General features: G+C 34.3%; 1 protein-coding gene across 1 annotated transcript in view; it reads left to right on the top strand.

Moving 5' to 3' along the window:
* The window catches only part of LOC142341222 (uncharacterized), a 297980-nt gene that overhangs the window by 22102 nt on the left and 250909 nt on the right, over window positions 1-24969 (top strand). Inside the window, exons 11-16 of the mRNA XM_075392141.1 lie at window positions 9504-9622; window positions 16970-17111; window positions 18237-18351; window positions 21722-21840; window positions 24028-24190; window positions 24689-24942. Coding sequence (XP_075248256.1) covers window positions 9504-9622; window positions 16970-17111; window positions 18237-18351; window positions 21722-21840; window positions 24028-24190; window positions 24689-24942 — 912 coding nt within the window. The remainder of the gene's footprint in view (window positions 1-9503; window positions 9623-16969; window positions 17112-18236; window positions 18352-21721; window positions 21841-24027; window positions 24191-24688; window positions 24943-24969) is intronic.

Here is a 24969-nt window from a genome sequence, read left to right as displayed (position 1 = left end):
AACAGAAAGTTTTTTCACTATTTTGGGACCTTTTTGGACAGCGGTGGCATAACGTCGTCATTCTATCTTTTTTGCTATACTGTTTTCGCGTGAAAAAGTTCTACTGGGCTACTCAATGGAAAAAAATTTAAGTGCATAACATTTGCATAATTTTGCATGGCATATTGATTATTATAAAAAAAATAAGCATTGAGTTAGTTTAAAATCCTGTAAACGTAAAAATTGATTTGTTTTAGTTCGGATTATTCTGAAACTTACGGGCAACATTCTCGCAATTGCAGCCTAAATGTCAAACTCAGTGATTTTTTTTCATTGCACTAAAACATCGAAGTTCTCTATTTGAGACTTAACTTCCTAGATAAAATTTCTATTCATATTTACATTACAGAGAATGTAAAAATTTCTATTCAAATTCTCTACAAGCAAATTTTTTTGGAGGAGCGATTATCTCTTTAAGCAAAAAGCAAACATTGACGAATTTACGGCGCAGAGGCTACCTCTTGTAAATTTTTAAGCGAAAATTATGTGCACGTTATTTGAATTCAGATGAATTTGTTACTGCCTTTTACAATTCGGGAAATATGACGCTGTAAAAACGAATGAAAGTGCTATCTAAATAGAATGTTTCTTGCGAAAGTGCGGGATATATATATATATATATATATATATATATATATATATATATAAATATATATATATATATATATATATATATATATATATATATATATATATATATACATAGAGAGAGAGAAAGAGAGATATCTTGGACAAATAGTTGTTCTGACTCACATATTGAGAGGAAATTGTTGCGCACCTGGATTCTTCTTTTAGTTGTATAATTTTTGGCAGAATGATGAAATTGAATTCGACACAAAGAGACATGAATGGTATCATCAGAAGGACCATTGCACGCTGAATACTGTTTGGAGGTTTTTGAATTTCGCCCTTTTCAAGAATTTCTCGAGTTATTTTTTTGCTATGGAAAATTTTATATTATTTGTTATATTGGCGGTTCTTTTTTTCTTTACAATAAACAAAGGATCGTTTGACTTTTTCTGCTACAACTCCAGTAGGCATTTTGAGAAATTAATTTTTTCTCAGATTTTGTTGCCTATCAACTCATTTGCCTATCTTTGTCAGAAAAACTGACCTTAAACTGTTGAACAATTTCTCCGAAACTAAAAAGTCCTTCTCCTTCCTCACTTTGTGTTTTTAACCGAGTTTATTTGAGAATCTATTTAAAAATAAAAAAAATCTGTGCCCCATTTTACTTTTTGGTTTTTACTGGTTTTTCAGTTTTGGTATAACTTCGAAATAAGTCGCAAACATGATGCTTACTTAAGGAATCTGTCCATAATTAGTTTTTCATTTCATCAAATTGGTATTAGATTTTATTATAAATTATGAAGTATTCTTTAAAAGCGCTCTGTTCTCTGTCAAAACCTTGTAACTTTTAAGAACTCAATGATTAGAAAAGAACTGTGTCAATTCTGTCAAATAATTGTTTTGAGAGTTATGAGTTCTGATAGTTAAAACATGCGACCCTATTTGCTGCATTTTTTTAATTTCTTAGTAATGCTCCAACATTGCATCAAAACTTTTCCACTTCCAAATAATATTTTTCACTTAAATTCAAAGCAGAATAGCAACCACTGCATCTCACACCGGTATAAGACAAAATCAAACGAAGAATTAGGAAGATAAGACAAGCTAAAACAAAAAAGACAGGACAAAAATAACAAAGAAGTTACAGTCATCAATGTTAAAATGCATCAATGTTTGTATATGTAGATCAATTGAGAAAAAATTTTCACTTTGCCAAAGCTGCCGTATATTATGGAAGTTTTAGCTCAAAAGAATCTTCGGCTTCATTTTTATTTTCACATACAAATTTCTTTTATGAAATCTTCTTCTGGGATCAAAACTCCCTTATTGCATGTTTTTTTTTTAAAGTTTCACTGTTTTGACATCACCGTCGCATCAACTTTTTTTTTTTGCAAATGAATTCATGAGGAAGCAGAACGTAATTTTAGCTTTGGTTGCAACAAGCAGAAACATTTTTCCTTAAACGTTCGTTAGGTTTTTTTCTCTCAATATAGCCAATTTTTTTGGTCATTTTTAGCATTTTAATAAAAAACAATTAACACTTGACATTATTAGAGCCAAAATAAAAATTTAAATGCATATTTGGCCACAATTTAATTTTGCTTTTTGTAGCTAAAATTCTGTAGTCCTTGAAACCTATCTGCGTTTGGTCTGAAAATCATTTTTTTTAGTTTATATAGAATGAAGTAAAAGAATAGAAGTCTTTAATGTCTAGACTGGTCCATTTGCTTATTTCCTCAGTTAATACTCATATTTTGTTTTTTTTTGCTTTAAAGATAAAAGGATATGGACGTTAACATCGTTGTCAATAAAGTTTGATTCTTTTCCTCCCGTTATATCATTTCTTGGAAGTTTACTCTTTATCATGTTGTTGACGTATGTTGAGGCTAATATTGGGAATAGGGCGGGGGCTGGGTGTCAAAACATTTTTTAAATCTATATTTTACCTATTCTCCTTGCACATAAAATCAAATGGAATCAAAAGATCAAATGGTTACCACTTTGCTATTTTTCCATGAAAATGAGATATCAATCTGATAATTAATTAAAATGAGGTTACCTGTTGTCGTCTTCTGATTTTCTGCTGGGCTCAACAGTGAGGGGACTCTGTCACCCAGATGATCGATCAAATAAAATAAACCAAAACATTTGCATTGGTGAAGCAAGCGTTACTTTGTTACTCTGCTAATTCCCCTCTTCCACTCTTGTATGCTGTTGCAAATTAGATTACCTTGAAATAAATTAATTCACAATGGGGCTGGTAATATCAATTCCAGTTATATGGATGCATAAACGAAAAATAATTGCACATCAATGGATTGGAAAAACTTAAGACAATTTATAATAGTAATTAAAATAATAATAAAAACAATATCCGTGGTTCACTTCCCAAGTGAACTAAATCAAAAACGCTCACAGTATCCCAACTGGTCTTGCAATTACAAACTTCCAGAGTTCAGTCTGAATCTCAATCTCTTCTTCGCCTTTCACACTGTCTTTTAAAGTTTAGTCCCACTAAACTAACTGCTTTCTCTCAATTCCCACATGTGTCCAGATAACTGAATTCTCACAAAATTCTCTAAAGTATGCCAAAATTTCTCTGAGTTCTTTCAATTCATTCTCAACCAAGATGTTCTTATCTTAAGCAAAGAAACCTCAATCTCTTAGGTAGACATTGCAACTTACACTTGAAATCTGTAACACTCTGTAGGAGGGCTTTGTTTGCTATGCAAACAAATTAATATCAAATTGTGCTCTGTCATTCAACTGCTACCAACCATTGTTGAACTTTCTCCTTGTCTTAAGTAAACGACATTCGAACTCTTATGTAAACAATTCCACTCCGTTTTATCTCATATATGCACTTGACATGTCAATCAGTGTTTGCTTAGTAAACATTGAACGTTGGTCTGAACAATTCCCCATAATTATACATGCCGATGAGACCAATTTTCCTAAAAACGTAAACATCTAAACTTTAGGGGTCACTTAGGGGCCAAAAGACAAATATGAAAGGTCAATTTGGTGAAAGTAACTATCAGCGCGGAAAGTCCTACCATAGTTACACCAATTTTTACCACCTAACTCCTAATAGAACACGAGCAATGAATGCGCACATTTTTCATCGGCCTGCCAGATGACCCCAAATTTCAGAACTCAATTACTCGTGAAGTAGTGTTCAAAACGTGTTCGGACAGAATTTTCTAATAAATAAGGGGTGCCACCAACCTGCCTGCCAAGTTTCGTGACCTACTGAGCAGCCGTTGCGAGTCGTTTGCAATTTGAAATTTTTTAAGGAGTCGTGGGTGCCGAAACCCGAAAAATCTGAGTTCGTCAAAATTGACCGAGGTGGGTATTTTTGTCACTAATTGTCTCAAGTTATCATGTTATTACCATTTCAACATCATTCAGCCGCTCTAAAAAGCCAATTTCTGGTTTTTGGCACTGGGGTTATTAAAATTAGCACCAATAGAAAGCCCTTGAAAAGTTACACTAACCCTCCTAAAGTAAAAGGCTGCTACCAATACTCCACGAGCAATTCAAATTTTACTTCACGCATTACTGGCGTTCCAGTTCCGTGGGAGTTGATCTGGGGTCAAATCCGACCTCAAAATTGGCTTCCTCGTACCCAAATTAGTTGATCCCACAATTTTTAGGTCAATCCTTCAACTTTTAAGAAAATTACTATTTCAATTTAATTGCTAATTATCTTCCGGCAAAAACAACCTATTTACCGCAGAATACCCAAAAAGTTATTGTAACCCTTTTCCATGATAATCTCATTCATTTATCTAGACGAACACCCATTGCAACCTTTAATTAGCCTTATATCATACTCAAACTTTCATTTTTGCATTCAAAATATCGAAAACCTTCAAACCACCCTACTTTCGGTGTTAATAGCTCGGGGTTGGGTGGCCGGATTGGCCCAAAAAGAATACCAGCCTGAGAGCACCATTGGGTGTACCTGAGGTTGAAATTTGGTAAACGTCATATAACTTCTGAACATAACTTCTGAATATAATTTCAAGAGATGCATGGCACGACGTTCTGCTACTACGCTTATTTTTGTCACTTCAAAATACGACATTTGTTTAGTTAAGGCACACAGAACGTGATCATCTTAATTTATTTCAATCTTAGTTACTTTCATTTGAACCTTCTTTTAAATTTTAGATTGAATGGACAGCAGAAAATATTTTGAAGTCGTGCATTTTTTTTCAATTTCGTAATCGCACTTTTGTTTATTTCAAATTGAAAATCCAATTCTGTTCAAAGCATCTAGTTCACTTCAAATGTTCACCCTCTAGTTTACTTCGAAGTTTAATTCACTCATTTCAACTGTGGCCTGATGCACAAATACAACTTTGCTAAGTAAACGAAATACTATATCGATTCTTTTCCTTGTACTATACCATCGAAGTTCCCTATCTGAGATTTAGCTTCACAGAGGAAGATTCACTCACTGCCTATACAATAACTTCATATTTTATGATAACCTAAACGTTAACTTAATACCTACCCGGTAGTTTCATAAATTATGATAACCTAAAGGGTAACTTCTTAAATTATGATTACTTAAACCGAATGATCATCATTTTGTGCTCACTCCAGAAATGACAGAATTTTTCAAGCCCCTTTGTTATGCAAAAATTGTCTGGTTCAAATCATCACTAATTGATAACTGTTTTTCACAATTTTGGGACCTTCTTTGGACAACGGTGGCAGTACGTCGTCATTCTATCATTTTTGATTTACTGTTTTCGCGTGAAAAAGTTCTACTGGTCTGCTGAATGGAAAAAATTTAGATGCATAACTTTTGCATAATTTTGCTTAACATATTGACAGTTATGAAAAATATTGGCATTGAGTTAGTTTAAAATGCTGTTAACGCTAAAAATTGATTTGTTTTATTGCGCATTAATCTAAAACTTACCGGCAAAATTCTCTGAATTGCAGCCTAATTGTCAAACTCGGTGATTCTTTTTATTGTACTATAACATCGAAATTTTTTTATTTGAGACTTCACTTCACAGATAAAATTTGAGTATGTAAAAGTTCAAATTCAAATAATGTAAAACCATATTTTTGGAGAAATGATTATCTCGTTAAGTAAAAAACAAACAGTGACGGTTTTACGTCTTAGAGGCTACCACTTAAAAACTTTCAAACGAAATTTATGTGCACGTTATTTAAATTCAGATGAATTTGTTACTGCATTTTACAATTCGCAAATTTAACGCTGTAAAAACGAATGAAAGTGCTAACTAGAGAGAATGTTTCTAACGAAAGTGCAAGATAAAGAGAGATAGATAGAGAGAGAGAGAGAGAGAAAGAGAGAGAGAGAGAGAGAGAGAGAGAGAGAGAGAGAGAGAGAGAGATCTTGGACCACTAGTTGTTCCGACTCGCATATCGAAAGGAAATTGTTGCTCACCTGGGTTCTTTTTTTTATTTCTATCACTTTGGCAGAATTATAAAATTTTAATCGACACAAGGAGACATGAGTTGTATCATCAGAAGGACCATTGAACGCTGAATACTGTTTGGAGTTTCTTGAGTTTCTCCTGTTTTAAGAATTTCGAGTTATTTTTTTGCTATGAAAAATTTAAATTATTTGTTATATTGGCAATTGTTTTGCTCTGTAAAAAAACAAAGGACCGTTTAACTTTTTCTGCTACAACTCCAGTAGGCATTTTGAGAAATCAGATTTTCTCAGATTTTTTGCCTATCAACTCATTTTCTATCTTTGCCAGAAAAGTGACCTTAAACTGTTGAACAATTTCTCTGAAACTAAAATTTCCTTCCCCTTCCTCTCTTTGTGTTTTTAACCTACTATATTTGAATCAACCTTTGGTCTTTTTCTAAAAAAATGATTCTTTTTATATTTTGAAAAAATCTGGGCTCAATTTAAGTTTTTGGTTTTTACTGCTTTTTCAGTTTTGGTAAAACTTTGAAATAATTCGCAATTTTGATGCTTACTGAAGTAATCTGTCCATAATTAGTTTTTTATTTCATCAAACTTGTATTAGTTTTTATTATACATTATGAAACATTATGAACTATTCTTTAATAGCGCTTTCTGTCAAAACCTTGTAACTTTTTAAAACTCAATGAATAGCAAAGAACTGTGTCAATTCTGTCAAATGATAGTTTTGAGAGCTATGAGTTCTGATAGTTGAGACATGCTACCCTATTTGCTGCACTTTTTGAGTTTTTTAGTAATGCTCCAATATTGCATCAAAACATTTCCACTTCCAAATAATATTTTTCACCTAAATTCAAAGCAGAATAGCAACCACCGCATCTCACACCGGCATAAGACAAAATCAAACGAAGAAATAGGAAGATAAGACAAGCTAAATAAAAAAAGACAGGAAAAAATAACAAAGAAGTTACAGTCATCAATGTTAAAATGGAGTGTTTGGATATGTAGATCAATTGAATTGAGAAAAAATTTTCACTTTGCTAAAGCTGCCGTATATTATGGAAGTTTTAGCTCAAAAGAATCTTCGGCTTCATTTTTATTTTCACAAACAAAGTTCTTTTATGAAATCTTCTTCTGGGATCTTCGAAACATTTTTTAAATATATACATTACCTAGTCCTTGCACGTAAAATTATACGGGATCAAAAGATCAAATGGTTACAACTTTGCTATTTTTCCTTGAAAATGGGATATCAATCTGATAATAAATTAAAATGAAGTTGCCTATTGTAAATTAATTTTACAAAGAAAGCATTGAGAGTGTTGAAGTTATTTAAGGCAAAACTATTAATTCACTTAATTTGAACGCTTTTAATAAACTCACCGCTAAATCATGTAGGAGAAAATCTCATGAGAATAACTTTGTAACCTATATTTCCTTGATATAACAAAACTTCGGCGCCTAAACAGTTTTCTCTCTGATACTTGAACCATCAACACTTATCTCACTTGTAGCTTCTTCTGCCATTGTGCCACGCACCTTAGTGTTTTTCGCAACTGTATTCCTTTAGAATCATTTTGCATTCACATTTACCCGACTTTGTGATACGTACCCCCCTTTGTGATACGTACCCCCCTTTGTGATACGTACCCCCCTTTGTGATACGTACCCTCCTTTGTGATACGTAACCCCTTTGTGATACGTAACCCCCTTTGTGATACGTACCCCCCTTTGTGATACGTAACCCCCTTTGTGATACGTAACCCCTTTGTGATACGTACCCTCCTTTGTGATACGTAACCCCCTTTGTGATACGTACCCCCCTTTGTGATACGTACCCCCCTTTGTGATACGTACCCTCCTTTGTGATACGTAACCCCTTTGTGATACGTACCCTCCTTTGTGATACGTAACCCCCTTTGTGATACGTACCCCCCTTTGTGATACGTAACCCCCTTTGTGATACGTACCCTCCTTTGTGATACGTAACCCCTTTGTGATACGTAACCCCCTTTGTGATACGTACCCCCCTTTGTGATACGCAACCCCCTTTGTGATACGTAACCCCTTTGTGATACGTACCCTCCTTTGTGATACGTAACCCCCTTTGTGATACGTACCCCCCTTTGTGATACGTACCCCCCTTTGTGATACGTACCCTCCTTTGTGATACGTAACCCCTTTGAGATACATAACCCCCTTTGTGATACTTACCCCCCTTTGTGATACGTAACCCCCTTTGTGATACGTACCCCCCTTTGTGATACGTACCCCCCTTTGTGATACGTACCCTCCTTTGTGATACGTAACCCCTTTGTGATACGTACCCTCCTTTGTGATACGTAACCCCCTTTGTGATACGTACCCCCCTTTGTGATACGTAACCCCCTTTGTGATACGTACCCTCCTTTGTGATACGTAACCCCTTTGTGATACGTAACCCCCTTTGTGATACGTACCCCCCTTTGTGATACGTAACCCCCTTTGTGATACGTAACCCCTTTGTGATACGTACCCTCCTTTGTGATACGTAACCCCCTTTGTGATACGTACCCCCCTTTGTGATACGTACCCCCCTTTGTGATACGTACCCTCCTTTGTGATACGTAACCCCTTTGAGATACGTAACCCCCTTTGTGATACGTACCCCCCTTTGTGATACGTACCCTCCTTTGTGATACGTAACCCCTTTGAGATACGTAACCCCCTTTGTGATACTTACCCCCCTTTGTGATACGTAACCCCCTTTGTGATACGTACCCCCCTTTGTGATACGTACCCCCCTTTGTGATACGTACCCTCCTTTGTGATACGTAACCCCTTTGAGATACGTAACCCCCTTTGTGATACTTACCCCCCTTTGTGATACGTAACCCCCTTTGTGATACGTACCCTCCTTTGTGATACGTAACCCCTTTGCGATACGTACCCCCCTTTGTGTACGTACCCCGACACGTACCCTACTTAAACTGTGGTGAATGATTTGAGAGCTTAAATGTTTTCTGGCAGTAATTATGCTCCTATTAGAATGTTCCATTGTTTTCTAGACTTTTTAAAATCACACTGTGCGATCACATTTGGTTTTATGTGCCGAAAAACATCGGCTTCTTCAGAACTCCAACTTTCTTCCTAGAACCATTATCACCATAGACACCGCCACAGCTCCCTTGTGACCTATTTTTAGAACACCTTTAAAGTAATGAAGGATAAACTACAAAAGCCAAGGCTATGTTATACTCTATATTATATATCAAACAGTGATTTTCTGGAACATCGTTACTAAAATAAACGCTTAATTATGCAAGATTAACGCGCATGCAACTAATTAAACCGTGAACTTCTGTAAAATCAACGAAAATAGATGTTGATTTTATTCCCGTACTCAGGCAGAAAGTTCCCCTAAGCATACTTTTACATTGACAGGATAAGAATAGTTTTGACATTTAAGGTAAATAAATAAATCGTTTAGTTCGATCGAGGTTCTACTATTCGAATCGGTTCACAGAATAGAACAGAAGTGGGAGTGAAATGGGCCTTCAGAGGTTTCATCGCTCAGCCTTCATCCATCAACCTGACAAACGACCTCCCGTTAGTAAATGAGCGTTTATCCAAGACACTTCACAGGTTTTGAGGTGAATTGTTCCATGATTGTTGTAAATAGGTAAAAAGTAACTTCCATAGCTAGAGGTCACCCCAGTTGACAACGTCAGCATAGCGAACAGTTTTGAGCAAATACGATTGCACCATTGTGTGTTCCGAAGTAAAAAAAATAACCCCTACTAATTTCTATTCGATTATAAAAATGTGGTGAGCAAATTGATCGCAATGAATCTCCTTTTCCCTCGCGGACCGGCAAAGTGCGTGTTGCTGTTTGGAAGATTTTTGTCGATAGGAGCACTGCTTTTTTATCTAAAGTTTAGAGTTATGAATTTGTTAAAAACTCCAAAAGAAGTACAGAATGATATAACTTTCGCTATTAGTTCAAGTCAAAACAATTTGAACTAACGTTTGACGTGTTGCTATTTTTTGAATTTTCCAGCGGTATCTAAACACATTATAGTGGCTGCGCTTGACTACTAACCCAATGAATTCAAGGTCAAACCAAGTAAAGTTGTGAAGTTAGAATAGCCTGACTGACAAGCAAAATTCAAAACTAAATAAAACTCCATTTATCCCAAGCAAATCATCATCAACATGTGTTCTTGAATTAGGAAATCGAATCTATGATTATAACTAATTGAGCCCAAGTGAAGTACTAGATGTCGAGTATGGTATGCCAATTTCAGTGAATTCTGCAATGTCCACACCAATTCAGAGGGTGCGGGGCACCGTATACGGTATCCCGAAAACCGAATGACATAGTTGTCGATATCCAATTAACAGTTCAGAGGTAACATTCACAGGAGTATAAACAGCTTGAAAACTATCAAAATCATATGGTTGTTAACAATTGAAATTTGCTGTTTTGGTCATTTTAAGTTGACATAAAGTGCACATTGAAGCACGCTACTTGGGCACTATATTTATTGTTAATGTGTCGTGTTTCTGTTGATCAACTTATGTGATTGTGCAGATTAACATAACTTTGACCTATTGAAAAGAGAATTGACTTTGAATTTCTCCAATGTTTACCGCAAAGAACAACTTTCTAATAAGCCGAGTTATACAACAGATAGACTTGACTGTTCGTTCTTGTTTTATTCATAAATTTGCTAAGTAATAGGATGGGTATAAATTATAAAACCCAGTCCCCACAACATAGTTCAAGTTGGGTTGTTTATTTTTGGTTCGAATAGTGCACGCAAATTCTTTTGTTCCTAGCTTTTCTAGACTAGGAGATACTCAGAAAAAACTTGTGATTTCGGAATCCTTGACTACTTGAAATTTCGAGTAAATTGGCTAATTCAAGTGAAGTATTTTTTTTATTGAGCAAAGGTGAACAATTAGTTATTGGGACTAACTGAGATTCAACTAATCCAACGGTAATCTAAAGTATAGCGAATAATACATTTCACAAAATATTAACTGAAAAACATAATATCGCGACAGATTTGAAGGCGCTGAAACGAACTGGGCGTTGTAAAGTTTTCCGTGTCTTTGTTCGGAGAGCAGATGTTACAGATAGCTCGTTGCTCGTTCCAAAACAATGTCACTGTCTCTAACATTGGTGAAAAAAACTCAATAAATTGAATTTTGGTAGGCATTCGAAACCGTATTACAAAAGTATAGGCTCATATTTATAGTCCTTATTTAAGCAAAATTACATAAAGAAGTTTTGATTTCAATAAAATTTTTCTGTTTTCATGAGAGGCGTTCATATATATTTTTTGGGCACTATTTCTATTTTGGGTCTTGGTCACGCAGTACAATAAAGATTACGCCTGTTGCATAGAAGCTAGTGTGAAATCGAGGTTAGAGTTCCATATTAGCTTTATTTGAGTTTGAGAAGAAAAGAAGTATACCCGGGTTGGCCCCATAATAAAAAACCCATAGAATTACAAATTCATATTATGGCGTCCATGAGAAATTGTAGTCTTAGAACTTTCATGGGAAGGAAGGAGAGAATGTTTACGTTTCAAAAAACTAATTTGAAAAGAAATTGAAATATAGAGTTTCAAGCAAACACAGATTTATGGAAAAGCTGTTGTCATAGAACTTCAGAAAAAAAAATTGATAAAAGTTAAAAACTTTTTTAAAACTAAAAAGTTAATTGCTGCCCCTAAATTGTTTAATGAAAGGTAATCTCTGGTAGGGAGCTCATCTACCAAACAAGAAAAAACTGTCAGATGAGCAAAAAACGATAGCATGGACATCATTACCAGTCGCCTGAGAGTTTGTTACCAAATTGTCTTCTTTCCCTAATTGTGTTGATAGAAAAGAGAGAATAATCACCCAAAGAGAAAATTTATGGTATAAATTTGTATAAATTTAGTCAACAATGGAACAAAAAAGCAATCAATATATTCATTATATCCTCGTATCATCCAATGAGCGGGAAGATTGAAATTAACTACCAAACTACAAGACCAAACTGATAACCGAGATTTTACTGCAAAATTGAAAACACGATTGTGTGGATCGCAACGTCAAGATGTGTCCTAATGGCAAACTAATCTATTCAAAAATTGAACTGATGAAAATTTTAAAGTTAAATCAGATTGCACAAAGAGATGTCCAACTAAGGAGTTATTTAAACATATTTGTTGCAAAGCAAATATTAAATGACTATTTTGCGGAAGAACGGATGAAGTGAAACTACATACATCATTAACTGAAAAATAAATAGCAGTTTCCGACAGGCCTGCAAATCCCCGAATTTTCAAAAATAAGTTAAAAATTTCATAATCGAGCCAAATCTATAATTAGCACAATTATTGATAGCGAAAAAAATTCTTTCATCTCAAAGCTTGTCAATTAAAATAGCAATCCGGCAAACTCAAATCTGATTCAAAATCATCTTTTTGCTTTTTGAAAATGTTGCACATAGAAGGGCCCACAAATGGTCATATGAAGGTATTTAATAGTCCTTTAGCTCATTTGCACTAACGAAAAAAATCTCATTAAAGAAAATATTTCTTTAGTTAAACAACCCCTATGCGTTCTTAATGTGAAAGTAAAGATGATAAGAAAAAATACTAAAAAAAATTCTCGTACTAGTTTTATTATTTTTTTAAAATTCCATGGTCATTCTTACAATGGTTCAGCTGGCAACTTTTTTGGGAGCAGACGCAAAAAAAATGAAGGGCACAGGTTGTGCTTAAGTTCAATGAAACTTTGGAAGAAAATTTTATTTCATCGAATGCACACAAATTATTAATCCAAATATGTCTTTAGGTCAGTTCAAAGTCATTTTTTACTTCCGTTTTTCAATCTTTTTCTTTAAAGAACTGCAGATTGTTGTTTGCATTGTTATTTTTAATGAATATTGATTATACATAGAGAACTGAAAAAAATAAAATTTGGTCGAGTGTTTAAACTTTTTGGTTAAATTAATGACAGTAAGGGTTTGAGCAGAACATAATAATTCTTCACCCAATTGTTGCTCGCTTGATATGCCCAATTTGGCGCAAAGAGAATGCGCTTATGACGTCAAAAGTAAGAAATATGACTTAAAAAGAACTCACTGACTTGCAATTGGTTTGAGGGAACTGATAGCGTATAAATTTTTTAAAATCTTTTCTCCAAGTTTTTGGGCAGAAAGCAGCCCAAAATTGCAGCTAAATATACCTTTTGCATACTGGAGGGGATATCTTTTGCGCCTTGAAGTGTGGTGTAATTAATTTTTTTTGGAATGAAATCTGGTAATGAAGGGTAAAGAAATTCCAACAGGATTGGCTGCTTACAAATTTAAGATTTGGGTAAAAAAAACATTGGTTTTCCATTGATTTCGCCATTTTTGAGAGAAAATAATTGAAGTAAGATATTTTTTGAAGCGAGCAATATATTGTTCACGCTTGGTTTTTCAAAGGGTGTGTCTGGTTTTCATTATGTTGTTGCCTAAAAATTTTTGGTAGACAACCTGCCAAGGCAAAAATAGAAGTTTTGGGCGATTTCTTAATTTTTTTGCTAAAACTCCATTGATTTTTATTTTAATTGGTGAGTTCTTCAATTACTTAGTTAGATTTCATCTATTTTACTGACTTCTTGTTTTTTCAAATACTTTTTATGGCGAACTGTTTAAACAACCAGCTTATGATTCCAATTCGATTGAACTCATATATTGTGAGCATTTTTTTTCAACCAGATGAGAAAAAAATGTGCCGTCTTTATGTAAACTTTTAATAGATAAGCAATAGAATCGTTTTTTGGATTTACGTTTTTGGGTAAGTTCTCTGATAATTATTTTCTTATAATAATTTTCTTATACTTTGAATTTCTTAGTATTCTTTATTTGGTTTAGAAATTGATTTTTTGTTGAAGAAATCTGTTGGAGATAAATTGAACAAAAAATGATGCATTGCAAAAAAATATTGTGGTTGGACTGCTGAACAAAATTTTTTTTAATTAATACCGTTCATCTAGACACGCAATGAGGTTTCTACACGCAACAAGCCATTCTTTAACATATATTTTCTCCAAATTTTTTGTTATGCATTTCAGACATTTTTAGTTTTGTTTGGATGCAATATACTATAGTAGTGGAATTTTTGTTGTTAAAATTACTCTTACAATATTGGTAAGGTCGTTGTAAAAACATAGTGATATGTTTTCGAGTTTTTACAATTGAGAGTTGTTTCACGCCAAATAAGAGACTACTAAATAGGTTCATGTAATTTCAATTTTATTTATTGATACTTGGCTCAAAGATTAGAATTTCGAAAAATGGTTCTTGATCGAAAGTTTTTTTCAACAATTGATATGAGTTTCGTCGTTTTAATGATTTTTTTTATTGCGAATTCTAGCAAAACAAAAACAGAGAAAAACGAAATTTTTGATCAACTTTTAATTTTTGAAGATCGATGATCAACGATAAACTAATGTTCTCAATTGCATTGAAAGACGTTTGTTCTCTGCATGTTTATATTTTTGAAAATGTAATCAGCTTAGACAAAATTTTCATTAAAAATATGTTTGGCTAATTTTTTGTTATTTTATTGCAGATTTTGTTCTGCTTTGAGCTGTTCTAGCAGAGAACAGATTTTTGGCTTTTGTTTCTTTAGCACAAACGACTCATCTTTGAACTATTTCCGGAATTCTCGCTGCAATGTCTTTTGCTTTCTAAATTCTAATTGGGGTTTGTTTTGCCAATAATTTGTTTAGCCACGACCTCAATAGGCTGAGAGCAAATCTTTCTTCTTGTTTTTGTTCGCTTTAAATGAAATAAAACTCAATTGAACTCTATCGAATAACTTTCATCAATCTTGTTGAAATAAAAAAACAAGGAACTTGATGATTCCGTGTTGTCGCTTTATTTGCGAAATATTTTCAATGATACGGCTTCTGATAGTAAACTAGCACAAAATTCTTTTGAAGGATGTCTTTTCGCAGTAAATCACCTGCTAAAAAATACTTTTGTAGGGAAATAAAATAAGTGGTACGTAGGATATTAGATAAAAGCTCGATTAGGCAAATTTAATTTTGGTAGCCATTACACGAAAGTTTTCAACTAAGTTTTTTTTATTTAGGGAAACCAATCAAAAATTTTTTATAGATGATGCTTCAAAAATCAATTGTTGTTATAATGTACACAATACGCAAGTGTACCTTAAAATAGTCTCTACATAAAAAGAATTAATGAAGTACTCATAATATGCACTATTTTTTAAATTATTACATTATTCCTACAATCCTCAGGAAAAAATATTGAAAAACATTTTTGATAAAATTTACAAGGGAAAGAGTAGAGAACCTATCGAGAACCTAAAACTATGTTGCCTCACTCTAAAGGGTTCAGAGCTATTCAATGCTTTGCATAAAATTGCATAAAAATTGGGAGTTGGAAGACTGAGTTAAAACAAAATGGTGTTATTTCAAAATATCTATCAAACTTTTGACTGTATTTTTATAAGTTTTTATCATATCAAGAGAACCGTTTAAAGACAATCATGAAAGGGACAATTGAGTATTTTTATAGCGTCGACTGGAGTTTGAAGCGCCGTCCATAAGCCGCAAAATGTCAAATGAAAATTTCCGCCCATTGGCTATGAAAATGCGCTTCGTCTAATCGTGTGTTCGTCTTGCCACCCCCTCCCCCCAAAAAAAAAGTATTAACTGTTGGCTGAGGATTCTTCTGATTTTCAATTTAAATTAATTTTAGTTGGTCTTTTTTTCTCGTTAAATGACGCTCCTAAAACAACAACAACCCTTGTCTTTTGAAGGGCAGTTTTTCTTTAAAAGTTGACCCCAAAAACTAAGCTTTGAATACTGGTTAAATAAGATTAGATCGACACAGATCAAGTTTGAATCATCTGTAGACGCTTAATAGCAGCAGAAATCTTCCTCTGCGAAGGGTTTCGTTAGTATAATTCAAATATTTCAAACTAGGGTTTCTATGTCTGATGAATTCCATAGCAAAGAACCCGCAAAATTTACAACAGCTTATGTTTTTAGTGAATAATAAAGTGGCTCGGTAATTGGTTTTTATATCTGATCTTAGTTTTTTTTATTTTTAAGAACTCTTTTTTGTTCTCTGTCCCGTTTTTTTTCAAGCTGAAAAGAGTTATGTAAATCTTTCATAACAGTAGACTTGTTTGATTTTTAAATGTTGAGTGTCACCATGATGTTAAGAAGTGGATGGCAAAACTTTAGTTTTTTTCCATAATATCGAACAAGCAATTGAATTCTAAAAAATCTCTTTATTGAATGGTTAAAAAAATATAATACAACTTTTTGAGCTTCTTTATTTTCTCGGTATTTTTGCATTGATACCTGAAAGCGCAGCAGGCGTTGAGAAGGTTAGGAAATTGTTACTGAAGAACATTCTATATCATTGGATACTTTATTTCGAAGCCAAGGCTCAACAGAACAAGCAGTCAGCGCAGATCTAATTAATAGTTTAAAGCGGCGGAGAATTAAATGTTTGTTTTTGCTGTGAAATCAACAAATGCTTTCCAATAAAACTGATTTCATCAATGTAAATTGACTTAAATCTTTTTTCCTCTCCGTTTTTTTTTTAAATTCATTTATTGTATCTACTATCCGTTTTTATTGATACCACTGAACTGACGAACAAAAATCTTACACAGCGTACTTAGAGTTATAATTTAACCGAGGCATTTATTTTGATTGCATTTAAAGGGAAAAATTAACTGTATCCCTACAAAAACGTCAGTTCAAACTGATTCGATGCAGAAGAACACTTGCCTTCAAAAAAGATATATTTTTTGGAGAGTTTTTGGGGATAAATTTTCAGGAGATGAAGCTCTTGTGCATATAAAAGTCTGATATCTTTCTATCGAAACGCATTTGATGAGAGTTCATTGTTGTGATTGACAGAACGGCAGATGGAACTGAAGCGTATGATGTGGAGATCTGGGTTACGGCAGACAAGTTCGCAGACACGGAGGACTTTCTCATATCTGACAGCATTGACGGAACTCACAGGGATGAAATTCAAGTCTATTACTTCCAGTTTCAGGTATACAAATCCTTGAATTCTTTTTTTACTGTTGTAAGCTGAGTACCCTGGTGAACCTAAGCACCTGCAGAGAACCTGGAAAAAATTTGGAATTGAATTGATTCAAGTTCCCAGTTGCTTGCAGTATTCATGCAACCTTTCTGGTTCTTTTGCAGGAATCTTGCAACTTTTCGGATTTATTGGCAATATATTTTGCAAGCTCTTTGAATAAACTTTTGTTCACCGCTGTTGGAAATAAATATAGCTTCGGTACATCATGAGTGTCCTGCGTTTCGTTAGCGACCAGAGATAGGGCTAATAAACATTCTTAAATCAAAATGCGCTGAAGTTTATATTTTATCCGACATTTGTGTGGCTTAAAAACACTTTGATTTTGAGGTTCTCCTAAAATTTAATTGCATCTTCAAGGAAACATCGATTCTCGTATAATTTGTCTTCAGTTCCAAATTTGTTCATTAACGACTGAGATTAACCGCAAAATATCAAAATAGAATTTGACACCTTGAAAAAATCTCGTTAAAACCGTGAATTTTTTTCCTAATTATTGCATAAAAATGCATGAAGCTGACTCTCTTCAATTGAACAGGAGTGGCTGATATTTACCAGTCATGATTTATGTTTTTTTTGTAACATACTAGTCTGAAATAAGATTTTGTTTCAAATTATTTCTTTCTCGCGTCAATTTTTGCGCTATCAACAACCAATGACAGCAGAACTCAACTAGAATGAACACACAATTATCTTTCAAGATAAATCTCCAGCTTTTAAGATCTTTGAGGGGAGATTTCCAGTCGTCTTTCCAGATATTACATAGTCCTACAAGATAACATAATCATCCGGTCTCGAACAGATTAGAATTTAACACAAAAAAACTAACGTTTGTCCAGTTTTTTTTGTTTTTAGGTTGATTAACTTTGCTTGACACTATCATGTGAAGTGAAGATTGCTAGATTTTTCCAAGAAAGCATCATCTTGATTTTCTTAACAAAACCTTAAATTCATTAGCAAGATCTCGTGGTTATAAGGTACTTACCCCGTGACACAAAACTTCATATATCTTGATAATATCTTGCTTAGATTTTTCGTAAGAGTTACCAAGTTGAATCTTCGTAACTGTTGTTTCAGGTCTACTCAATTGAGGGTTTCAGCAATGTCATCGTCGACCACTTGTATGTACACCACCCGTACGCAAAAGTGGGCACCCCATACTTCATACTTGTGACCCTCGACAATCCTGAAGGTGCTAATTTCTTTAACTTCATCTCAAAAAAAACAAACTTGCAACCCTTCCTCTGCTGAACGGCTCCGAACAACAGTTTTTCTCTCATTTTCCACAAATTTACTGTGAGCGCAAATTTGGAATTGAAAAACTTAAATATTTTCAGATTAAAATTTTCTGGCCGTTTTGTCAAACTTGCGCCCTTGTTTGCGCCCTAATAATTGCGTGATAAAACATTCAGCAGGGGTAAGATTTGAAATGTTGAATTCGCTTTTAATTTGCTAAAAATTGTTCCATGTAAATCGAACTTCATCTGAAGCAGTATCAGCTTTTAGGAAAAAAAGAAAGATTTTTAATTAAGTCGTATATGTTTCAAATCTGTCACACCTTATCTTCGAATCTGATGACCACCAAACAAAAAAATATGTTTTCTATGTGAGAATTGATTTTTCTTAAAGACGAGGTATATCGTTACACAATTTAGTAGGATTTTAACAACTTTCCACAAAATTTTATAGATATTGGTGAACTTTCTCATTATTCGATAGAGCATTGATTTTGGGTGACCCAATCATTTTTAAAATTAAGCAGCTTAGGAGAATCAGACATTGGAAAAACTTAGAAACTAAAAGTCCGCCAGAAAGTGATAAATTAAAATGAATTATTTTTATTTTAGATCTACCAAAACATCAAATAATTAGTTTCATCTTACTGCTAGATGTTGCTATAAGTTTCAGTTTCAGTTGATAAAAAACGGACGACTTACATTTGCTGATTGTATTCCCGCTATTCGGAGATTGAAGAGAGAGACTGCTTTTGAGCTAGAAACAGAGAGAAAGAAGAGCGGCTTATGTTCGCGCTTGCTTGAGACTGGTCTGATTTCCTTAACAGGAACCTCTTGGTCCATACGTGTTTAGTCGCGAGGCTTTTGACTAACTCCGATTCAATTCTTAGGTCTTTCCGTGGAGCCGACTAGTATTCGTCTCTTTGTGATTTTTGCGTTTTAGAACTAATAGTGTGAACTCTGGCCTGGATAGCCTCAGTTGAATTCACTTAGTCCGCATATTTTAAGTGGCAGTGACTCAGCCAACAGCCTACTCAACAGTGTTTTAAACAAAACACTGCTATATGGCCTATGAATAATTGTGTCTTTCGCTCAAATGTATTAAATTGGCCACTATCCGTTTTATTTTTCCCATCCGTTCAGACAAGGTTTAAAGTGTTTATAAAGTCGCTGAACAAATAATTATAAAGATTATGTAGTATCAGTAATTGCGGCGACAATTATCCGATTAGCATTATTGAAGCTCACCCCGGTTCAGAGCAAAGAAATACTGTGCTGTGCAAAAATTACACTTAAAATAAGAATGAACCCTATTTTTGTTACAGAAGGCTTCATTGATGCCTAAAATATTAGGATAGATATTCAGTTGACAAAATCTAAAATGTCAAACTAACGATGAAGATTAATGAGTGCACAGGATATGAAGTTAATGTGCAGAAAAAGTTTCACATTACCAATATTGTGTGCTTTTAATCAAAGATGTACCATAGAATTTAAACAAAGTAACAGTTATACAAATGTTTAATACGAGTTCGGCACTGAAGAAACCTAAAATTGAAGTTTACGCACAGCACATAGAAGATCAGAATCAAAATGTTAATGCGTTTCAACTAAATGTTGAAACAAATACACAAAATTCCGGTTTATAGTGAAAGTTTGCCCAAAGATTCAGTTTCTCAAGTTTTTCGTTGTCGTCCCGCAATCAATTCTAACGCCAACTCTTTGTTGGCTTCAGTTAGGTTCTCTGCTTTCTTAATTAACTTTTTTGTTGATCGTTTGGTTTAGCTGGCCAGAATTGTTTGGTTTCTTAACTCCTCCTTTTCTTTTTCAGCACTGATTTAAAGGTGATCCAATTTTTATTGGCGCTCACTTAGGGATGCTTTTGAGTTCCAAGGTTGCCGCTTAAATTCATAGTTTTTTCACTAGTAGTTGATCAGTGGAGATCGTTGCTGCTGGTGTATTTGATGCAGGGAGAGCTCTAAGAATTTCAAACGGCACCTTCTTTCGCGCGTGGAAATCGTTGTTTTTCAGTCTCGTATTTCCCGTCATTTACGTCTCCGTTTCTGAGTCTCCAATTGTTTAACGACCGGACAAGGGAGAAGTCTGGTATCACCATAAGCACAGGCGAGCGAACAGACGCCCTTTGTCTTCTGATCTTATTCTGGATGATGGACGCTTCTGAGTGGCACCATTTTGAACTCTGGCTGCAAGAATTAGTTGAGGGATGTGATAAAAGGGTTATTTTCCCTCTCGTAATTGTTCCCTCTCATACTGACAGGCCAAAAAGTAGCTGTTTAAGAGAAAAATAATTCCCTTTCGACAAGCCATCATCAATTACTTTCTTTTGAGTTCGCACGGGAGTTGTCAAAGGTTGCGATTGATTTTCAATATGTTGTAATTGTTGTTGTTATTCTGTTTGATGTGGTCGTTGATTGTTTGTATTACCACGCTGTCGTGGGGGAGTGGCTTGAGTCTTCTGTTTTCGCAAGCCAGTCAGCTCGAAGTCTGAAAAGTATTTATTTCATAAATGATATGATTTGAAAATCTCTTTTACAGATTTCATTCTGTTTATTGTGCGCTTTCTGATGAGACCATTTAAGTATCTGTCTACATTAGATACAATCAGCCAAAATTGAACCAATTAAAGAAGTTGAGCTGGTTTAAAATTCTTTGCCCCACTTCATGACAGGTTGGAGCAAAAAATTAAAAATTCAAATGACGCTAAAACTTTGAGTCTTTCACATTATAGCCCGCGCCCCCCGCTTAATGGTCAGAAAACTGATAGCCCCCCCTCCCTCCATTCATGGTAAATATACCATAATGGGGGCTATAATGGGAAAGACCCAAATTTTTGATAAAACTGAGCACTTTTGTGTGTAGTTCTTCCACCTTCTACAGCTTAGCATTTGAAAAAGAATGAACTAAATTGCATAAATAGACTTTGGGTATTAAACCAGAGTTTGGGTATTAATCTTATTAAATCTAAAAAGGCTCCAGAGTTTGGGTATTAAACCAGAGTTTGGGTATTAAACCAACTAGTTAAAAAACACTGGGGGGGGGGTTTGCTTTTCTAGATACTTGAAATTAAAAAAACGACTCTTTTTTAATTCAGAAATAATTGTAGAAAGAAAACTATCGGCGAACGAGGCTCAAAATTATATTGATCAAAATAAAATTGATCACCATTCCCAAGTAAAGCTAAATTTAACCAGTAAACAATCATGAATTAAACTTTCTCACTAAAAATAATGAGTTTGGCAAATATCTTTAAATGTTCAGAAGTTCGCAATTAAAATAATTTCGCGTCTTTTGACTATTATGTTTAAGCTTATAAATATTGGGTGGAGCTGAATATTACGTGGAGCCCCACAGAGAGTTATGGACCAGTACCATTTGATGGGAGAATAGTGGAAGACACTGTATACTCTGCAGAGGGTGAATATGAGGTGAGATGTTAACAAGTATGATACAGTAACTTCAAAAACCATCCATATGCAGAATTTTAAGGAAAATGTAATAGCTATGCCCTAAGAACTTTCTTGACTTCATTACGGGCCAGCTGAAGTTGACCCATTGGCTCATTGCAGCTTTTTAATTCCACAAAATATATTTATTAAGTCTAAAAAGGCTCCTTACAGAGTGGGACAGGGCGACAAAAGAACGATTGAACTAATTGTTAATAATGCAATGCCCTTATACTTTGTCGTCAAATTACACCAATTAGCGCAATATTAATTAAAAGTTGGGGTGCTGACTCGTAATGGAATTTAACCGGTAACCTGAACGAGTTAACGTTACCGGTTGTATTACAACGTTGCTCTAGAAAAATTGATAAAACAACCCGAAATTTCATCATAGTTGGTTTATATGATTCCATGTAAATTCTGAAAGTTCTGAAACAACTCTGGGTGAAGTTTCGTCCATTTCATGAAAGGATTATATATGATTTCATACTGTTGATACCTGATTTCATAGTACAATCTTATTATATAACCAAAGAAATCATTAATGATTCTTGTGTGATTCCCAGGAAATCATATATAATCCTGGTATGATCAACAAGAAATCATATATGATCTTTGAATTATAACCATAAAATCATGCATCTCCTTTCCTTCCATTTACTTATTTAAATTTTATTGATAAAGCAGCATTTAAATAATTGCTCGGCATCTGATCACCAAAAGACCCTGAAATGAATTATCGGTTGAAAATGGGATTTAAATAGCACTTCCACTTAATTATTTTTTTTTGCATTCGAAAATTCGTTAATTTATTTGTCGACGAATACTAATTATACGACGGAAACTATCAAACTTAATCGCAACTCTGTTAGGCTAATTTTCTTAATTTCTTTGTACTCAAGATGACTAGTTTGCCCAGCAAATCCAAGGGTGAAAATAAACAACATGATATATGCATTAGTTTTGTACGCATCTCTTATGATTCCCACGTAACCATCAAAAATCAGTCCCGAAAATTTTTTTATTTTTACAAGTTTTGTCGCGTGCATGACCAAATCATTGCCAATCATTTTTCTTCCATAAATTATTCTGTTTTTTTTTGCAAATTGTTACGTTTGCGCCCATTAGTTTTGAACACTTGACGATTTTTCCCAGAAGCAAGATCATTAATGAAGTCAAAATTCACCTTTCTTTCTCAAATAAGGTTCAGTGGATGTTATATTGTAAAACTCTTTCAGCCGTTTTCTTACATGGTCTTATAAAACAACCATCTTTATCAAGATCTTACGGAGTTGTCCAAAAGAGGCCAGCTTTGAAAAATTATTCTCATTTTCTTAAGGTCGCGGCAGTTGATGATGTTAGATCAATGTTGCCACAAAGAGGCAAAAAAACTACATATTGCATTCTATACTGCAATTTAAGCTTTAGTTTAGAAAAAGTCAGATTCAATATTCAACAGTTTTTGAAAAGCGGAAATCTGAGTTTTATTGTTTTTTCATCTAATTCTATTTAATTTCGTTCACTAAAATTTTGGGTCGATTTGATCAAATGTTGTACAAATGCGACAATAGCTCATCACGTTTGTGAACGATTTATTTCAATACTTTCAACGTTTTGCGTTCAATTAGTGGACAGAAATTTATACTGATCGAAGTTCTCGATTGTATTTATAATGATCGGAGACTTAGAGACTATATTTTACTAACTACCATTTTAAGGGTACGTGCAAAGCAGCGATTTGCCTTTTTAATCCGCAATTAGTAAAATGAAGAACTTTTGTCTAATTAGAAACCAATTAAGTTTTCTTTGATTTCTGCTAAATTGCCTCTTTGTGAGCAGCTTTTGTTCGACGACAGCTCAAAAACACGAATCATGGACAAATTTGACTGATTGTTCAAACGTTCAAATTTGAGCTATTTTTGCCTGATTGTCACTGTTTTCCACGCTCACTTATAACTCCAATTTAAAAACATGAAGCCGTGAAAGTTTCCGATAAAATAAAGCAAATCTGCTAGTTTTGGTGTATGTTTTGCGACGCAATGACTAAAGCGCTGTTAAACTTGACATCTGGTCGAAGTTTAACTGTTAACATTTTCAACCACGATTGCACAAAATGAGATTCTCTGAATTTTATGTCCTTATAAGTAATAAAACATTTTACCCTTCAAGGTGTGCGTCTCTGCAAAGAACGTGATCTCATCGGATGAGTTGTGCTGGACAGTGAATGCGTATAACCCTGTACCTATTGACAAGTATGACGTAGAGTTCTCTGACATCAACATTGGGTGTCCATGTGGAGGACAGGATGCAAATGGGGACTATCTTGGCGACGGTTAAAGATAGACATAATAGCCCTGTCATATATCTTTCCACAAGATCAGAGATCGATCTGAAATAATGGGTCATTTCACTACATGAAACAGCATAGTGGTAATTAGAGTCAGAGCTGCAGCGGGTGCTAAGAATCCATGTAAACATCCATGAACTATCGTCATTAGATCATCTTAGGAAAGTTGATCAAAGTGGCTGACATTTTTTTCTCATCCTAACAACTAAATCTCTGAACTAGCATGCAAATCTAAATTTCATTGGACAAGAAAAAAATTGATGCTTGACGCCAAGTTTTTTTTATCTGATGCTGTCCCGTTTTTGTGTATTTTTGCCTTAATACTAAGTTAAGTTCTCTAATTTCATTGTGACTCAAATAATTTTGTTCTGCTCAAATAAGCAAATGCCCTTTGAACGAAAGGCCTATTTAGGGCTTCTGCTTTTCCAAGTTTCATCTTCTAGAGAATTGCTGGTGAAAATCATTTAAAAGACAAATTTTCAGGACTGTTTTCTGTGACCATCACCATGACCGATACTTCGACCTTCCTGACCAATTTCCCTACAAATGCGACAGTCTACTTCATAGTGGACCTTGATGAGGACATAGTGCTGTCTGAACAACTTGACACCTCCAACCACTTTCCAGTTTCTTCTGCCTCTGCTATATACTTTGAGTACATATACAACTCAACTGGTTGCAGACGAGTAGGAGTTATCATAAGCAATGCCATATCTCTCTTCGATACCTGGACAAAGGTAAAGTGACGAGTTACCTTGTGCCAT

The sequence above is a fragment of the Convolutriloba macropyga genome, chromosome 6 (genome assembly GCF_964194025.1).
Source record: "Convolutriloba macropyga chromosome 6, txConMacr16.3, whole genome shotgun sequence".
Taxonomy (NCBI): Eukaryota; Metazoa; Xenacoelomorpha; order Acoela; family Convolutidae; genus Convolutriloba; species Convolutriloba macropyga.
The sequence above is the reverse complement of the archived record's forward strand: the minus strand, read 5'-3'. Positions and strand labels throughout refer to the sequence as shown.